The 12315-nt window shown below is 47.7% G+C and overlaps 1 protein-coding gene across 8 annotated transcripts in view; it reads right to left on the reverse strand.

Moving 5' to 3' along the window:
* The window catches only part of Zcchc2 (zinc finger CCHC-type containing 2), a 51472-nt gene extending 39818 nt beyond the window's left edge, over nt 1-11654 (reverse strand). For all 8 annotated transcript variants that reach the window (XR_004946167.1, XR_004946168.1, XR_004946165.1 and 5 more), the window contains exons 1-2: nt 10359-11654; nt 84-192 (exon numbers count right to left, since the gene is read on the reverse strand). Coding sequence is in view for 3 of the 8 variants with exons in the window: in XM_036202021.1 (XP_036057914.1) it covers nt 84-192; nt 10359-11294 (1045 nt within the window). In the remaining 5 variants the exon portion in view is untranslated. The remainder of the gene's footprint in view (nt 1-83; nt 193-10358) is intronic.
* Nucleotides 11655-12315: the final 661 nt, after the last annotated feature.

Here is a 12315-nt window from a genome sequence, read left to right on the forward strand (position 1 = left end):
CATCCCCAGCAGTAGCAACTGCAACAACAAAACCCTGAGTGTAAATAATGCCCTGCCATAAGTTCACGGCAAATGAAGCATACCTTCTCGCTGAGCTCTGTGAGGGGTCACAGTGAGTCCACCTTGAGGTATTGGGGCTTGTTCTAAGCCAGTCTCATTACTCTGTATATAATCACCACAAGCAGAGTCGTTCTAGAAGAGAAGATGATGTGTTAGGCTATATCAGAGGAGAAAGTTTCTGAGTCAAGTCCTAACAGTAATAATCGTTTCAAATATTTACTTTCCCAGTGACTTTAACACACAAAATCAAATGTTGCTAATCAGAGTTGCCAGTGGTGTCCATTCTATACCACGCGCACCAGAATCAAAAGGACATATAAAATGAATGGTACACTATGTTAATTTCCCAAGGTAAGTGCATTGGCACTTTGAATGTCAATCGCTATATAAAATTTATTTACTGATTGGTTTTAGTGACAGTCTATCAGGATGCTCTGTTAGGAAAAAGTATTATCAACAGCACCATTAACACATACCAAATCTTTCTAAGAAGCACTATGTATGGATAGTTTACCATCAAAATCAAGTCACTCAGAAACCATTGGGAGCACTGACCCTGAGTCCACTCAGCCCAAAAGTAGTAAACTACAGATGTGTGCCTCAAAGACTGAATGCTTACAATAAGAAGAAGCATGCCAAGTTTACAGGTCTCCAGAAATAAAGCAGTGTCATGTGTACGTTGTTATTATAAGATGCTGGAAAAGCCACACCCCAGAAAACAGCCCTGTCTTTTCTCCGTCCTAACACCTTACCTCCTCCTCTCACCCAGAATCTCAAAATACCACCTACGTCAAGATCCCTTGTTTCAAGAGTCAAACATGGTAAATAACACACTGACTTTTTAAGTGTGTAAAGAAACAACACAAATAGACCTTCAACTTCCCAAGGATCTCATGTAAGGTCTATCATCCTGCTGCCTAATGCCCCAAACTGGTCTGACAAGGAGTGTGGGATTCCAGCTGACAGCTCTACTTACCTGAATAAACTACACTTAGTACTCTTGGGAACTAAGACTTACATCTGCTTTCTAGAAACCCGAGGCACTAGGATTATTTACAAAGAACCACGTAATGAGGTGAGCACAGATCTCTTTAGTACCAACAGCTGAAACATTTGGGCCTCACAGTCTTTACCAACATGCAATATTATCAGTTTTTAACAATAAACTCATATTTATCCTAACTCAGATCATAAAATCATTCTTACAGCCAGCATTTGCCAGAGAGATTTTGGTAATTAAAAATTCAACACTGTTCTACATGCTTTAAAAAATCAACAGCAATACAGTGCTGATGATATGGCTCAGTGGCAGAGTACCTGCTTAGCATGTGCAAGGTCTTAGGTTTCATCCCCAGTACCATAAAAAAAAAAACAAAAAACAAAAGCAGAATGAAGCATTCTAATCTTCTCAAACAGCTATTACTTCAAAGAGCCTTTCAGTTTCAATTACTTCTTCTCCTTTTTATTCCTTACAATTTTATTTTTAATTCCATGTCTGTATGTATGGGTGTGTACACATAAGAACAGGGGCCTGAGGGGGCCAGAGGTATAAGATATCCCTAGAGCCAGAGTTACAGATGACTTGGGTCCTTTGAAGAAGCAGTATGTACTCTTAACCACTGAACCATCTCTCCATCCTCACTCCTTTTCTTATGGCGGATTATTTTTCTAAGTTGGTTTAAGTTTAAAAACTATATACTTTCAAATGTAAACAAGTGAAAAATATGCTACAATAGGTTTTTACAAAGAAATGCAAATCAGAACCACAATGAGTTCACTTTACATCTACCAAAATGGTTATTATTGTCTAAAAAGGGGGAGAAGAGTTGGTGAAGATCTGGTATAATCAATGCCACCAAACCAAACACTCTAAAAAGAGTGAGGCAGCAAATGTGTAACAAATATCTTAACATAGTTCATTAACAATGCTGCTTCCATAAGCATTATATTCAAACAACAGGAACAGTAGTTTGCTTCCCAACTGAAGTCACAAGTCTAAAAAGTTAATTTTAAGAACAAAAATGTCAGCCATGGTGGCACACACTTATAATCCTAGCTGCACAGGAAATTGAAGCAGAAGGAGCTTAGGTTCAAGGCTAGCCTGAGCAACTTAGCAAGACTCTGCCTCAAAATAAAGTGAAAAGGGGCCAAAGAGTTTAGGTGCCAGATAGAGGGCTTATGCAGCCCTGTTTAATAAATTAGGACCTAAGTCTGTCAACCCATGAAATATCTGCAAATCATTTCTTTTTATCCCCAAGTCTTAGGAGTTTCACCAATACTATGAAAATCCTTCAGATTAAATTTAGAAACTATTTCTAAAGTTCACAATGAGCTATGGAGAACATAATTGTGGAGTTTATTAGCACCAGATGTGAAAGGCTGTCAGTTATGCTGTCTCCATTTTCACATGTCACACAGTGGAGGAAAGATGCCATGTAATCTGAGAACTGTTTGATGTCACTGTAGATACAGGAACAACATCTACCTCCCCCATTAAATTCTGGTTCCAACCTTTGGGGAACAAATAAGCCAAGGAGAAGTTGAGAAAGACTTACTACTGCCTTTCTGTTCTCCCCAGCAGCCATGGCACAGGGGACAAGGGTAGTCTAACCTTAGGCTCAACCACAGGCAGAGTCTTGAGAACCCACAGCATCTGATACAAGCAAGTTCCAGATTAGAAAAACACATCTGTATCTTAATTGAGCTGCAACTGTAAAATGGACACATCTCAGAACAGGCATGATATGCACTTCTGCTATGACTATGGACTCTTTTTTGGTGCCTTATTAATTAGGTCTCAGATGGTTCAGCAAGCAGATGGCAGAACTGACTACTTTAAAGCTTGAGTACACCAACTACTGAAGAGAATATCGACTACATATACTCTGCCAGCACAGTCTACACCAAAGCCACAATAGCTTCGTTATATGTACATTCTTCTCAACCTGAAACCTGGGACAACAATGGCAAGCTGTGCAGGACTGGGGAGGAACAAGATGGCAGGGAAATTGTCCCTCTCACTCTCTATGCACCTCGGGGGGACTCTGTGCACTTACTACTAATTTAAAAATTAAAATGGTTGATCCCATTCCATTGGGTGGGAGGAACTGAATGTGTTAAACTGAACCATTAAGAAAGCTCCAGCACAATAATGCTGGTACAGAAGCTTACGGTGAGAAGGAAGTGGGAAATCAGGGCAGCAGGTTTCACCCAAGAATTGGCCCTGATGTTTCCTTGTACGTCTCTTCATGCTTCTGCTCCGTCAATCTAAATCCTGCCAGCTTAAATTAGGATGACAGGTGCACTGGTGAAATACACAAGACGATGAAGACACAGGAAACCAACAGGTAGTGAGTCCTCTGCTGTGCCAGGAAAGAGGGACACGGACCAAGTGTTGCTTCACTCCTGGGCCAATTTGATCTCCACAGCAAGATGTTCCAGGGTGAGGTGACAAGAACAATCTTAGGAGTACAAAAAGACATAACACGCACACATCCCCTCCCTAGTCCACACCTACATTCCAACTTTATCTTCCCAACCTTACCCCAGGAGAGGGGAGAACACAGAAGCCCAAGGAGTCCTAAGTGAGAAGCAAACTAAACTCAAGAGTATTGGCAGCACAGGTACCACCAGGCCTTCTAGGCCCCACAGCAGAGCCACAGCTCCCCCACCCCCACTTCAGTCCAGATAAGTTCTTGGAACCATGTAGACATTTAAGTTTGTAAATGTAAGGGGGTCTTGACGACCATGATACACAGACAGTTATGTGTGTACAGTGTGGGGAAATTGTATTAGGATTGGACACTTAAGCACACCCATGGCAAAAGCCACTTACTCCCAAACAAGGGAAACAAACCAAAGCAACAGCTTTTCTGTTCACCACTGCACTGAGAACCTCATTTCAGGATGGGCTTGTTCTCAAGCAGTACTTTGGGTCACATAGCCACACTTTCCCCTCCAGGACCACTGAAAACAAAAATCCATTTTGTTGTAGAAAACGATCCCAATTTAGACGGTCTTAATAATAACCATAAAAATCCCACATGACTTCTCAGAGTGCTCATTTCAGTGACCAAAGTCAAGTTTTTCCGCTTTCTAAGCACAAGCATTCCCCATCTCACCCCTCTACTGCTCACACGCACACCTCAGCTGGGACTCTCTACAGTCAATCACCCCCAGCAGGACAGCAGTTTATAACTGGGACCTCTCCTACTGGTAAACCACCACTTCCAGGGCCGCACCCACCTGTGCATCAATACAAAGAAGACCTATGTATATATATACACACACACCACTGTTCAATGCTTCCAGTCTTAAAGCAATACTTTAAGAGCTATATTTGAAAGCAAAGCTTAAGAAATTATGATACAAGCAATGCTGACAAAAATAAAGAAATAAATAAAAAACGGGAAGTTTAAAGACCTAGCAAGGAAGGTCAATTCTATAAGCTTAAAATAATAGAATTCTAGAAGTACCCAAACTCCAAGAAAACTTATGTCCTAGTGGAATTCTGAATTGACAGACTCTCAGAAGACTGGTAATCAAGAACACCACAGGAACGGAGACAGCATGAACCCTGACTTGAATACAAGGCAGGATGTGTGAACACAGAATGGGCAGCTGGGACTTTAGTTAAGGACGTATTAAAGCCCAGAGTCCATCAGTCACTGAAAGAAAATGTAATATCACTAAAGGCTGATTTACAAAGATGTATCTGGTGGCAATACCCAAAAGTGAGATGGAAAAGCCAAAACCAAGGGAGTTAGTTTGGGGATTATAGTAGATACCTTGCATCAAAACCCAAAAGAACTAGGCATCAGTCCTTCATGAGCAGGATAAAGAGGAAAGACAACTAGGGGCCAAGGTAACCAAACACAGCATAGTTACTGATGTATAATGGGACCACTGGGTGAGTCTGGAAGTTCTTTGAATCAATCAGTGAGTGCTTTTATACACATTAAGATTAAAAATGACAGTTGGCCTTCAGGGGGATATACAGCACAGACTCGCACACACAGTTATTTTCATTAGCTCCCATGCAAACTGGTAACAACCCAGTCCTTTAATCTGACCTTCAAAGCCTTCTGTAGCCAATGCTTATTACCTCTCCAGATTTCTCTTCATCCACCACAATTCCTGTGCTAACCAATCTCTGACTAACCCATGTTATCTCATACATTTTCCTCACGTCACACCCATCTTCAGGACAGTTACACAAAACAAGAGGAAGAGGACAGCTTGATCTTATGCTGGGCACTGTGAAGCTCGGAAAGTGACCTTTTCAAAATCTCAATGTGGACTGGAGAGATGGCTTGTGGTTAAGAGCACTTACTGCTCTTGCACAGGACAGCAACCACATGGCAGCTCACAACCACCTCCAACTCCAGTTTCAGGGGATCTGATGCCCTCTTCCAGCCTCTAAGGACACTAGGCACAAACATGGTACCCATACATACAGGTAATGAAACGTAAATACATATTTAAAGTAAGACCTCAGTTGCACTACTCCTGGATGAGCACGAACACTGCTAATGAGCTGCACGGCAGGGAACTGAGGGTCAGATACTCTCTAGAGCACAGGAACAAAAGGAAATGGACGAGGGCTGCCTTCCACTGCCTGTAACAAACACCCCACCAACAGGCGACTTCCCTTTCACGTTGACCACTTATAAAGACAACCCAGAATTACCACAGGAGCAGAGAGCTCCATAAAAGCACTACCACACTCTGCAATGTGGTCTCACTATAGAGCCCGGCCCCTCACTCCCAAACACTGGGATGACAAGCATTACAAGTGTGAGCCAATGACTGGCTTTGAGGGGAAAAAAGTTAGCTTAACATTTCTCAAGGAGTGGAAAATATTAGACAAGCTAAAAAATAAACAATAGCTTCGATGCTTTTAAGTACACAGAGATCCCAACCTGTGCTCTGAACTGATGAACTATGTAACTTAACCAAACTATAAAATGGCTTTTTTTAGTACAGGCCAGCCTGTCTAAGCCTCCTGAGTTGCTAGCTTATAGGCATGCACCACCATGCTTCACTCCACATACATTTAGATTAAAATTTCCTAGTTAAATGTGAAAACTGATGAAAAATATAAGATTACAGAAGCCCAGGAGTTAATAACTAACTCAAAATATGTATTTCCTTCCATGTATAGTCTCAAATTCAACACTAAAAGAAATGATTAGTAAGAGGGTTTAAAAGATTTTTTACAATGTAAGTATTAAGAAAACAGTTTTCCTAAATAAATATCTCTCAAATACTATCTTTCAACTATGTAACCTTCTTGAAAACAAAATACTATCTTTTCAACAATGTATCCTTCTTGAAAACCAATCTATTTAGAATCAGAGCAATATTCATAAGAGCACTGTACCTTGTGGCCTTTTTTTTTTTAGGAGCTGAGGATGGAACCCAGGGCCTTAGCGCTTAGCTAGGCAAGCGCTCTACCACTAAATCCCCAACCCCACCTTATGGCATTTAAGTATTAAAACCAAAAAGACCTCACTTTCCTGAAAATAAAGTCATGATATAGTGTTCAAGAAAACTGTACTAGTCTGAGAATGTGTTGCAACTTGCTACTTAATCCAATAACCACAACCTCAAAAGGAAGCCACTCTCTTATAGAAAATATGAAGCTCAGGTTTAGGCTGGCTGACTAAAGTCCCTGAGCTGGGAAGGCAAGCCCTTCCCCCTGTAAACTGCTTTTATGGAGTATGCTCTCCTGCCCCCTCCTCTCTCTCTCTCTGTCTCTGAGATCTCTACACCAACAAACCCCCATCCCTCTCCACCAAAAGTGCAGGTGTATGGGGAGGGGGCGTCTTATTAGCTCAAGGAGAGCACTACACCTCCTGCATGCCAGGAGAAAAATCACTGCATAAGGAACCATGTACCTACCTTGGTAATTATCTGCTAACTAAAGTAATATCTACTTGAATGTAAAAAGTCTCTTCCAATAGAGTTCCTACATCACAGCTGCTGCTTTTATTCTTTGCTGCAGCCAAGCAGACCAAATGATAACCAACGTGGTTTGTTTCTTACACCTTTGCATTCCTAGTTAAGGGATAAACCTCTAAAATCAGGCAGTACATGCTCATGAATAGTTTGAGTGCCTTTAATCACTCAGACACAGGAGCATACCTGTCTTTTCAATGAACTGATAATAAAGCTAGCACCTCTAAAGCTACACTGGGTTTTGTTCCTAAGTCTTTATGGCTTACCTTCCTAACAGCAGGAAAGATTTATGTTTAACATCATGTTTTCAGCTGTTTTCCACTTATGAAAACTCCAACAAAGAACTATACAAGTTTCCTAGGACACCGTTAATAAGTATTCCTACTGCTGTTCCTTGGCTTATTTGTGAAATCATATACGAGTTAAGGCTGTCCACTGCAGCTGAGAAGAAAGTGAGATTTATGTGCAAGTCTCCTAAAAGGAACACCAATACTGAAATTTTAATACTACTTACAGAATTATCCAAATTCCATTTTAAAAGCCATAAACTGTCACTTCTAGGGGTAAAACCACACTGTACTTGTTTCTCTGATGTGGACTAGTGGGCACACTCTGGGGATAGCTTGGGGACTTGTCGCTCATGGTAAGACACTGTGTGCTGGACTCGATCGCCTTCAGGCACAGAACTAATATAAAGCTGGCATTAAAGTGCACGTTCTACCCATGAATGTCATTAGTTTTAAAAAATAAATCTGCTATATAGTTATTAGGTACAATTCTAAAACTAGGTTCAGTATTCTAGACCAGTATACTTTAGCAAAAAAACTAAGAGTTCATTTTTTTCTTCATCTATTGAGGGCAGGTAAACACGAACACTAATAAAGGACAAATATGGTTCTTAAGCAATGAGAAGCTGCATACCTGTAACCGAAGTTACTTCCGGGGCAATTAAATGCACCCCCACGAATTTCCCCTTTCCCGGTTATCGGGTCTAAACCTTCACCAACCTCGGGCCCACGTGGTTCTCCACCTCCACCACTAGCCGGGGCCGGGGCTCCGGGCCAGGGCGGGGCCAGCGCTAGTCACGTGGGCTGCGCGGCCGCCATCTTGCGGGCGGAGGAGGGGCGGCCCTGCCGGGCCGGGTCCGTGGGCCGCGACCGCGCGCGACCCCAGCGCCCTCGGGCGGACCCTGCGCTCCACCAGCGGCCGGCGCGTGCTCCAGCCTTCTCCCTGCGGAATCCGCCCACGCCTTACCTTGCGAGCGCTCCGGTCGGCGAGGGCCGAGCAACAGCTGGGCTGGACCGCGGGAATCGGCCGTCAAGCAGCCTACCTGCACCAGCAGCCGCAGGAATGACAGCCTGAGAGCATCGAGGCCCGCTCAAAAGTCAAGGCCGGGCCAAGCGTCAGCGGGAGGGGTTGGAGACCACACAGTATCTCCCCCACTTCCAAAAGGTGGGATCTTAGCAGTTTCATCGGACATAAACGGTTTGTTCATCAACCCTAAACAACTGCTGGAGAAACATGCTCAGATACCACCAGGTGCTAAGCCCCAGCCCCAGTGTCTCGTGTAGCACATACAATCCCCGTAGGATTTATTCCCTACTCCCACTTCCTGAGAAGTGATGTGCTGAAATTAATGGCAGCATGCCCAATTTTTGTCCACTCCTCCCAGCATTCACTGGTGGCCAGAAAAGCCATGCTCTGCAGTCAAGATAAAAATCTCATTACTCTGATTAGCACATACCTATCCCCTCAGTCTGCTTTACAACACTCAATTTAAAAGCAAAGGAAGGAGACTCCTGGAAGTTAAAATCCTGCAATCAGTAAAGTACCTGTGTTGGTATAGTGTGAATGGAATGATGTAAATTGTTCCATTGTGCGGCATTTCCATCGGACCAAATTTAAGGTTATCTTTATATTGTCACAAGAAAGCAAGTTAAAACATTTGCACATTGATCCTGAATTCATGCTTTCTTCTCTAAATTTAGCTCAGTGGCGTATCTGTTCAGGCATATTCAGTGAGTAGGCTTAAGGGTGAATTAAGCTTTTACCATTATTACACACACGTGTATGCTGGCAATAGAAGATGGTGTGGTTTTAATCACCAAGAAAATGCACAGTATTAGCTTTAGTACATCTGGGTTTTGTAACATTTATAATAAATCATGAACTTGTCACTTCACAAAAGCATCATGCTTAAAATGAAGAACCTGGCCTAGATTGTCCCTAAGGCCCTTTGAGATTGTTCCTAAATGCCCTGGGTCCTTGGGTAATGAGTCTATCCAATCATTACTGAAACAATGCTCAATTTGAGTTCTAGGTTACAGAATGATTTCAGATACATGTTAACTTTCAAGCAAGGAGGGAAGGGAAATCACACTTCTTAAGGTGGAAAAGCATGACATCCGAATCTATATCTTTCAAAAGATCTGATCCACAAAAATAAGATCTTAATCTAGTTTTTACTGCAACTGAAACCTATCCCCATCCTCCATTAAATCGCATCCTTACGCAGTTTATTGGGCCTAGATTGCTTTTAAAACTGTAAAAACTCTTTAATGTTTGCGACAAGTGGATTCCTATGTACTAAAACTCTTTTAGACATCGTTCATGCCTATAGTAAAGATCTAAGATCACCAGACCCAAATCTGGAAGCAGAAGTCAAGCCCCTTAGGAAAGCTTATTTGGCAGTTTTGTTAAAGGCTTGGTCAGGCGATCCCAGGCCTTTTACCCAGATGACCAGTGTTAGACCTGGGTCAGCCAAAAATTCTCCATAGATTTTTTTTTTCCCAGGGAATAACAAAGTTCTATGAGTAGAGGCCAAAAGACCTATTCGAACTTTTTTTTAACTGGTACACACTAATCATTAAAAGTCCCTTATGGAATAGGCAAGGTCAGTATCCTGGGAGCGCCAAGGGGTAAGGCGGTTAAGCAGGCTAACAGACTAGACCACCCAGGGCTAGACTGCGGATGGCAGGCCCCTCTAGCGCTTCGTTTTTCCTTTGCACCTAGCGCCCACAATGCTCAAAGCCCAAAGCGTTCTACAAGACGCCTCATCCGAGGTCTCGGTCAGGGAGCTAGCTCCACGTTTTCCGTGGCAACTCGTGCACGTAGTCTTCTAGAGCATTCTGTTATGGCGGGTGGCTTGCATGTGTATGCGGGTGACAGGAATTGAGCCGCCCAAGAAAATGAGAGGGCTACCCCGGGCCGAGGGCCGTGGCGTGGTTATTCCAAGACACCTGCACGAGGCTGGGGTCGGAGCTGGATTCTTGGGGCTCCGAGGGCGGGGCCGGAGCTGCGACCGCACCGCCACTCCTTGGCATCTCCGAGTGCCTTACCTGGGCCCTGGAGCCCGCAAAGTTGCACGGCTCCACCTCCGCGTCGTCCGGCTCCACGCGGAGCGCGCTGCGGAGCCTCTCCAGGTGCTCCCTCAGGGTGACCCGCTGGTGGAAGGAGAAAGCCGGGTGCAGCGAAGCCATGGTGAAGAGCAGCAGCAGTTCCTCCTGGGCCCTGAAGCCAAGCCCGCCTCCAGTCCCCAGCTCGGCGCAGCCGCCGCCCTCCGGGCCGAGGCCGTCCTTCTCCGCGTCCTGCTCGCCATCGCCACCCGGCTCGTCCTCCACGCTGCCCCGCGAGCCCTCGGCCCGAGTGGCGCGCAGGCTCCTGAGCACCGCGTCCACCTGGGGCAGGAGGCGGTGCAGGCGGCCGGCGGCCTCCCGGTTCTCCGAGCCCAGCAGCGCCAGGTAAACGATGAGGCGCGAACGCACGGCGGGATCTCGGAAGTCTGACAGCGACCCTGGGTCCGAGAGGCCGTTGGCCTTGGCCTCGGAGTCGCGCAGGTAGTGGTAGTCCTTGCGCGCCAAGTCCTCCAGGCACGAGCCGAGAAAGCGCAGCTCCAGCGGGTTGCACAGGTCCAGCAGCCCGCACATGAACTCCAGGCGCTGCGCCGAGCCCAGCACCAGCCCGAACCACTCGTACACCCGCTCCTGCTCGCGCAGCGCCGCCGCGTGCCCGCCGCCGCCCGGCATGCCCGCGCCCACCGTCGGCCCGTCAGCAACAGGCGGCTCGAGCCCCCGGGGCGGCGGCGGCGACGGCGGCGGCGGCGGCGGCGGAGGGGGGCCCCGCGACAGGCCCGTGGGCGGCGGCGGCGGGCGGCAATCGCGGCGGCGGCGCAGCGGCGCCTTTGCGCCCGGCCTCGCGTCCGCCCCGGGCTCCTCCGCGTCGGGTGGCGGCTCGCTGGGGTGCGTCGACTTCGGCGGCAGCTTCATCCTCAGCATCCTCGGCTACGGCGGCGCGGACATGCGAGCGAGGGAGCGGGGACGGCGGGAGGAGCCGAGCCCGGGCGGCGGCACGGCCGTCAAGAACGCTGCCCCTCCATGCCGCCGGGGCGGGCCGGGGGCGGGTCTCGCCGGCGAGGGGGCGGCGGCCGGCCGGCGTCGTCGCCCCCTGGCCGGCGGCGGGGCGTGCCCGCGGCGGCGGCTCCTCCCCTGGGCGCCGCGCCTGCTGGGGAGCCGGGTGCGGGAGGAGCTAGCGGACGAGCGCGACCTCCTTCCGCCTCCTTCTCCGCGTCCACACTGGGCAGGCGGCGACGGCCTGAGCGGTTCCTTCTCGAGCCAGCGCAGGCAGAGCGGCTTGGAGAGGAGGTGGAGCTGCGGGGCTGGGCGGAGACGCTGGCGGGCTCCGCGCACTGCACTCTAGCCAATCAACGTCCAGAGTCGGCGTGACGTAACCCCCGTTCCTCTGCCGGGAGCCGCCCTCTCCGAGAAGCCACGCCCATCTTAGGCTAGGCTGCAAGGCTCCGGCGGCTCCCGCGCGGTCCTAATGCTTGGTGTGTTCCAGCGGGCTGAGGACTTGGGCGTGGGATCCAGGCCGGGTGAGCTCTGCCCGGAGTGGCGAGAAGCGTGCGACGTTCACGTCGGAGGAGAGAAATCGGCTTGGCTTTTCTTGAGGGATCTGGCCCTGTCCTGGCTGCTGCCGTGTCGCGTCAGCCGACGCCCGGAGCAGGACCAGTGGGTTCCGCCTGGTGGACTTGGCCAATGTGAGCCCCGGAAATCCCCACATTGTAAAACTTTAGCAGGACCTTCGGTGTGCACGCTGGGACGCAGACCCGGGAGCTGGGCTGGCGTGCGGAGCGGTCGGGGCGGCGAGCGCCAGGCTCAGGCTAGCTGTAAGGTGTTGATTTGGACCGGCCACCCGGCGGAGGGGACCTTGCCGCCGGGATGCCTGGGCCTAAAGGTTGCTTCTGGTTTGCAAGGTTCAATTTAAGAACACCCTCCTGCCCCAAGTCTATGGTTTAAA

The sequence above is a fragment of the Onychomys torridus genome, chromosome 11 (genome assembly GCF_903995425.1).
Source record: "Onychomys torridus chromosome 11, mOncTor1.1, whole genome shotgun sequence".
Taxonomy (NCBI): domain Eukaryota; kingdom Metazoa; phylum Chordata; class Mammalia; order Rodentia; family Cricetidae; genus Onychomys; species Onychomys torridus.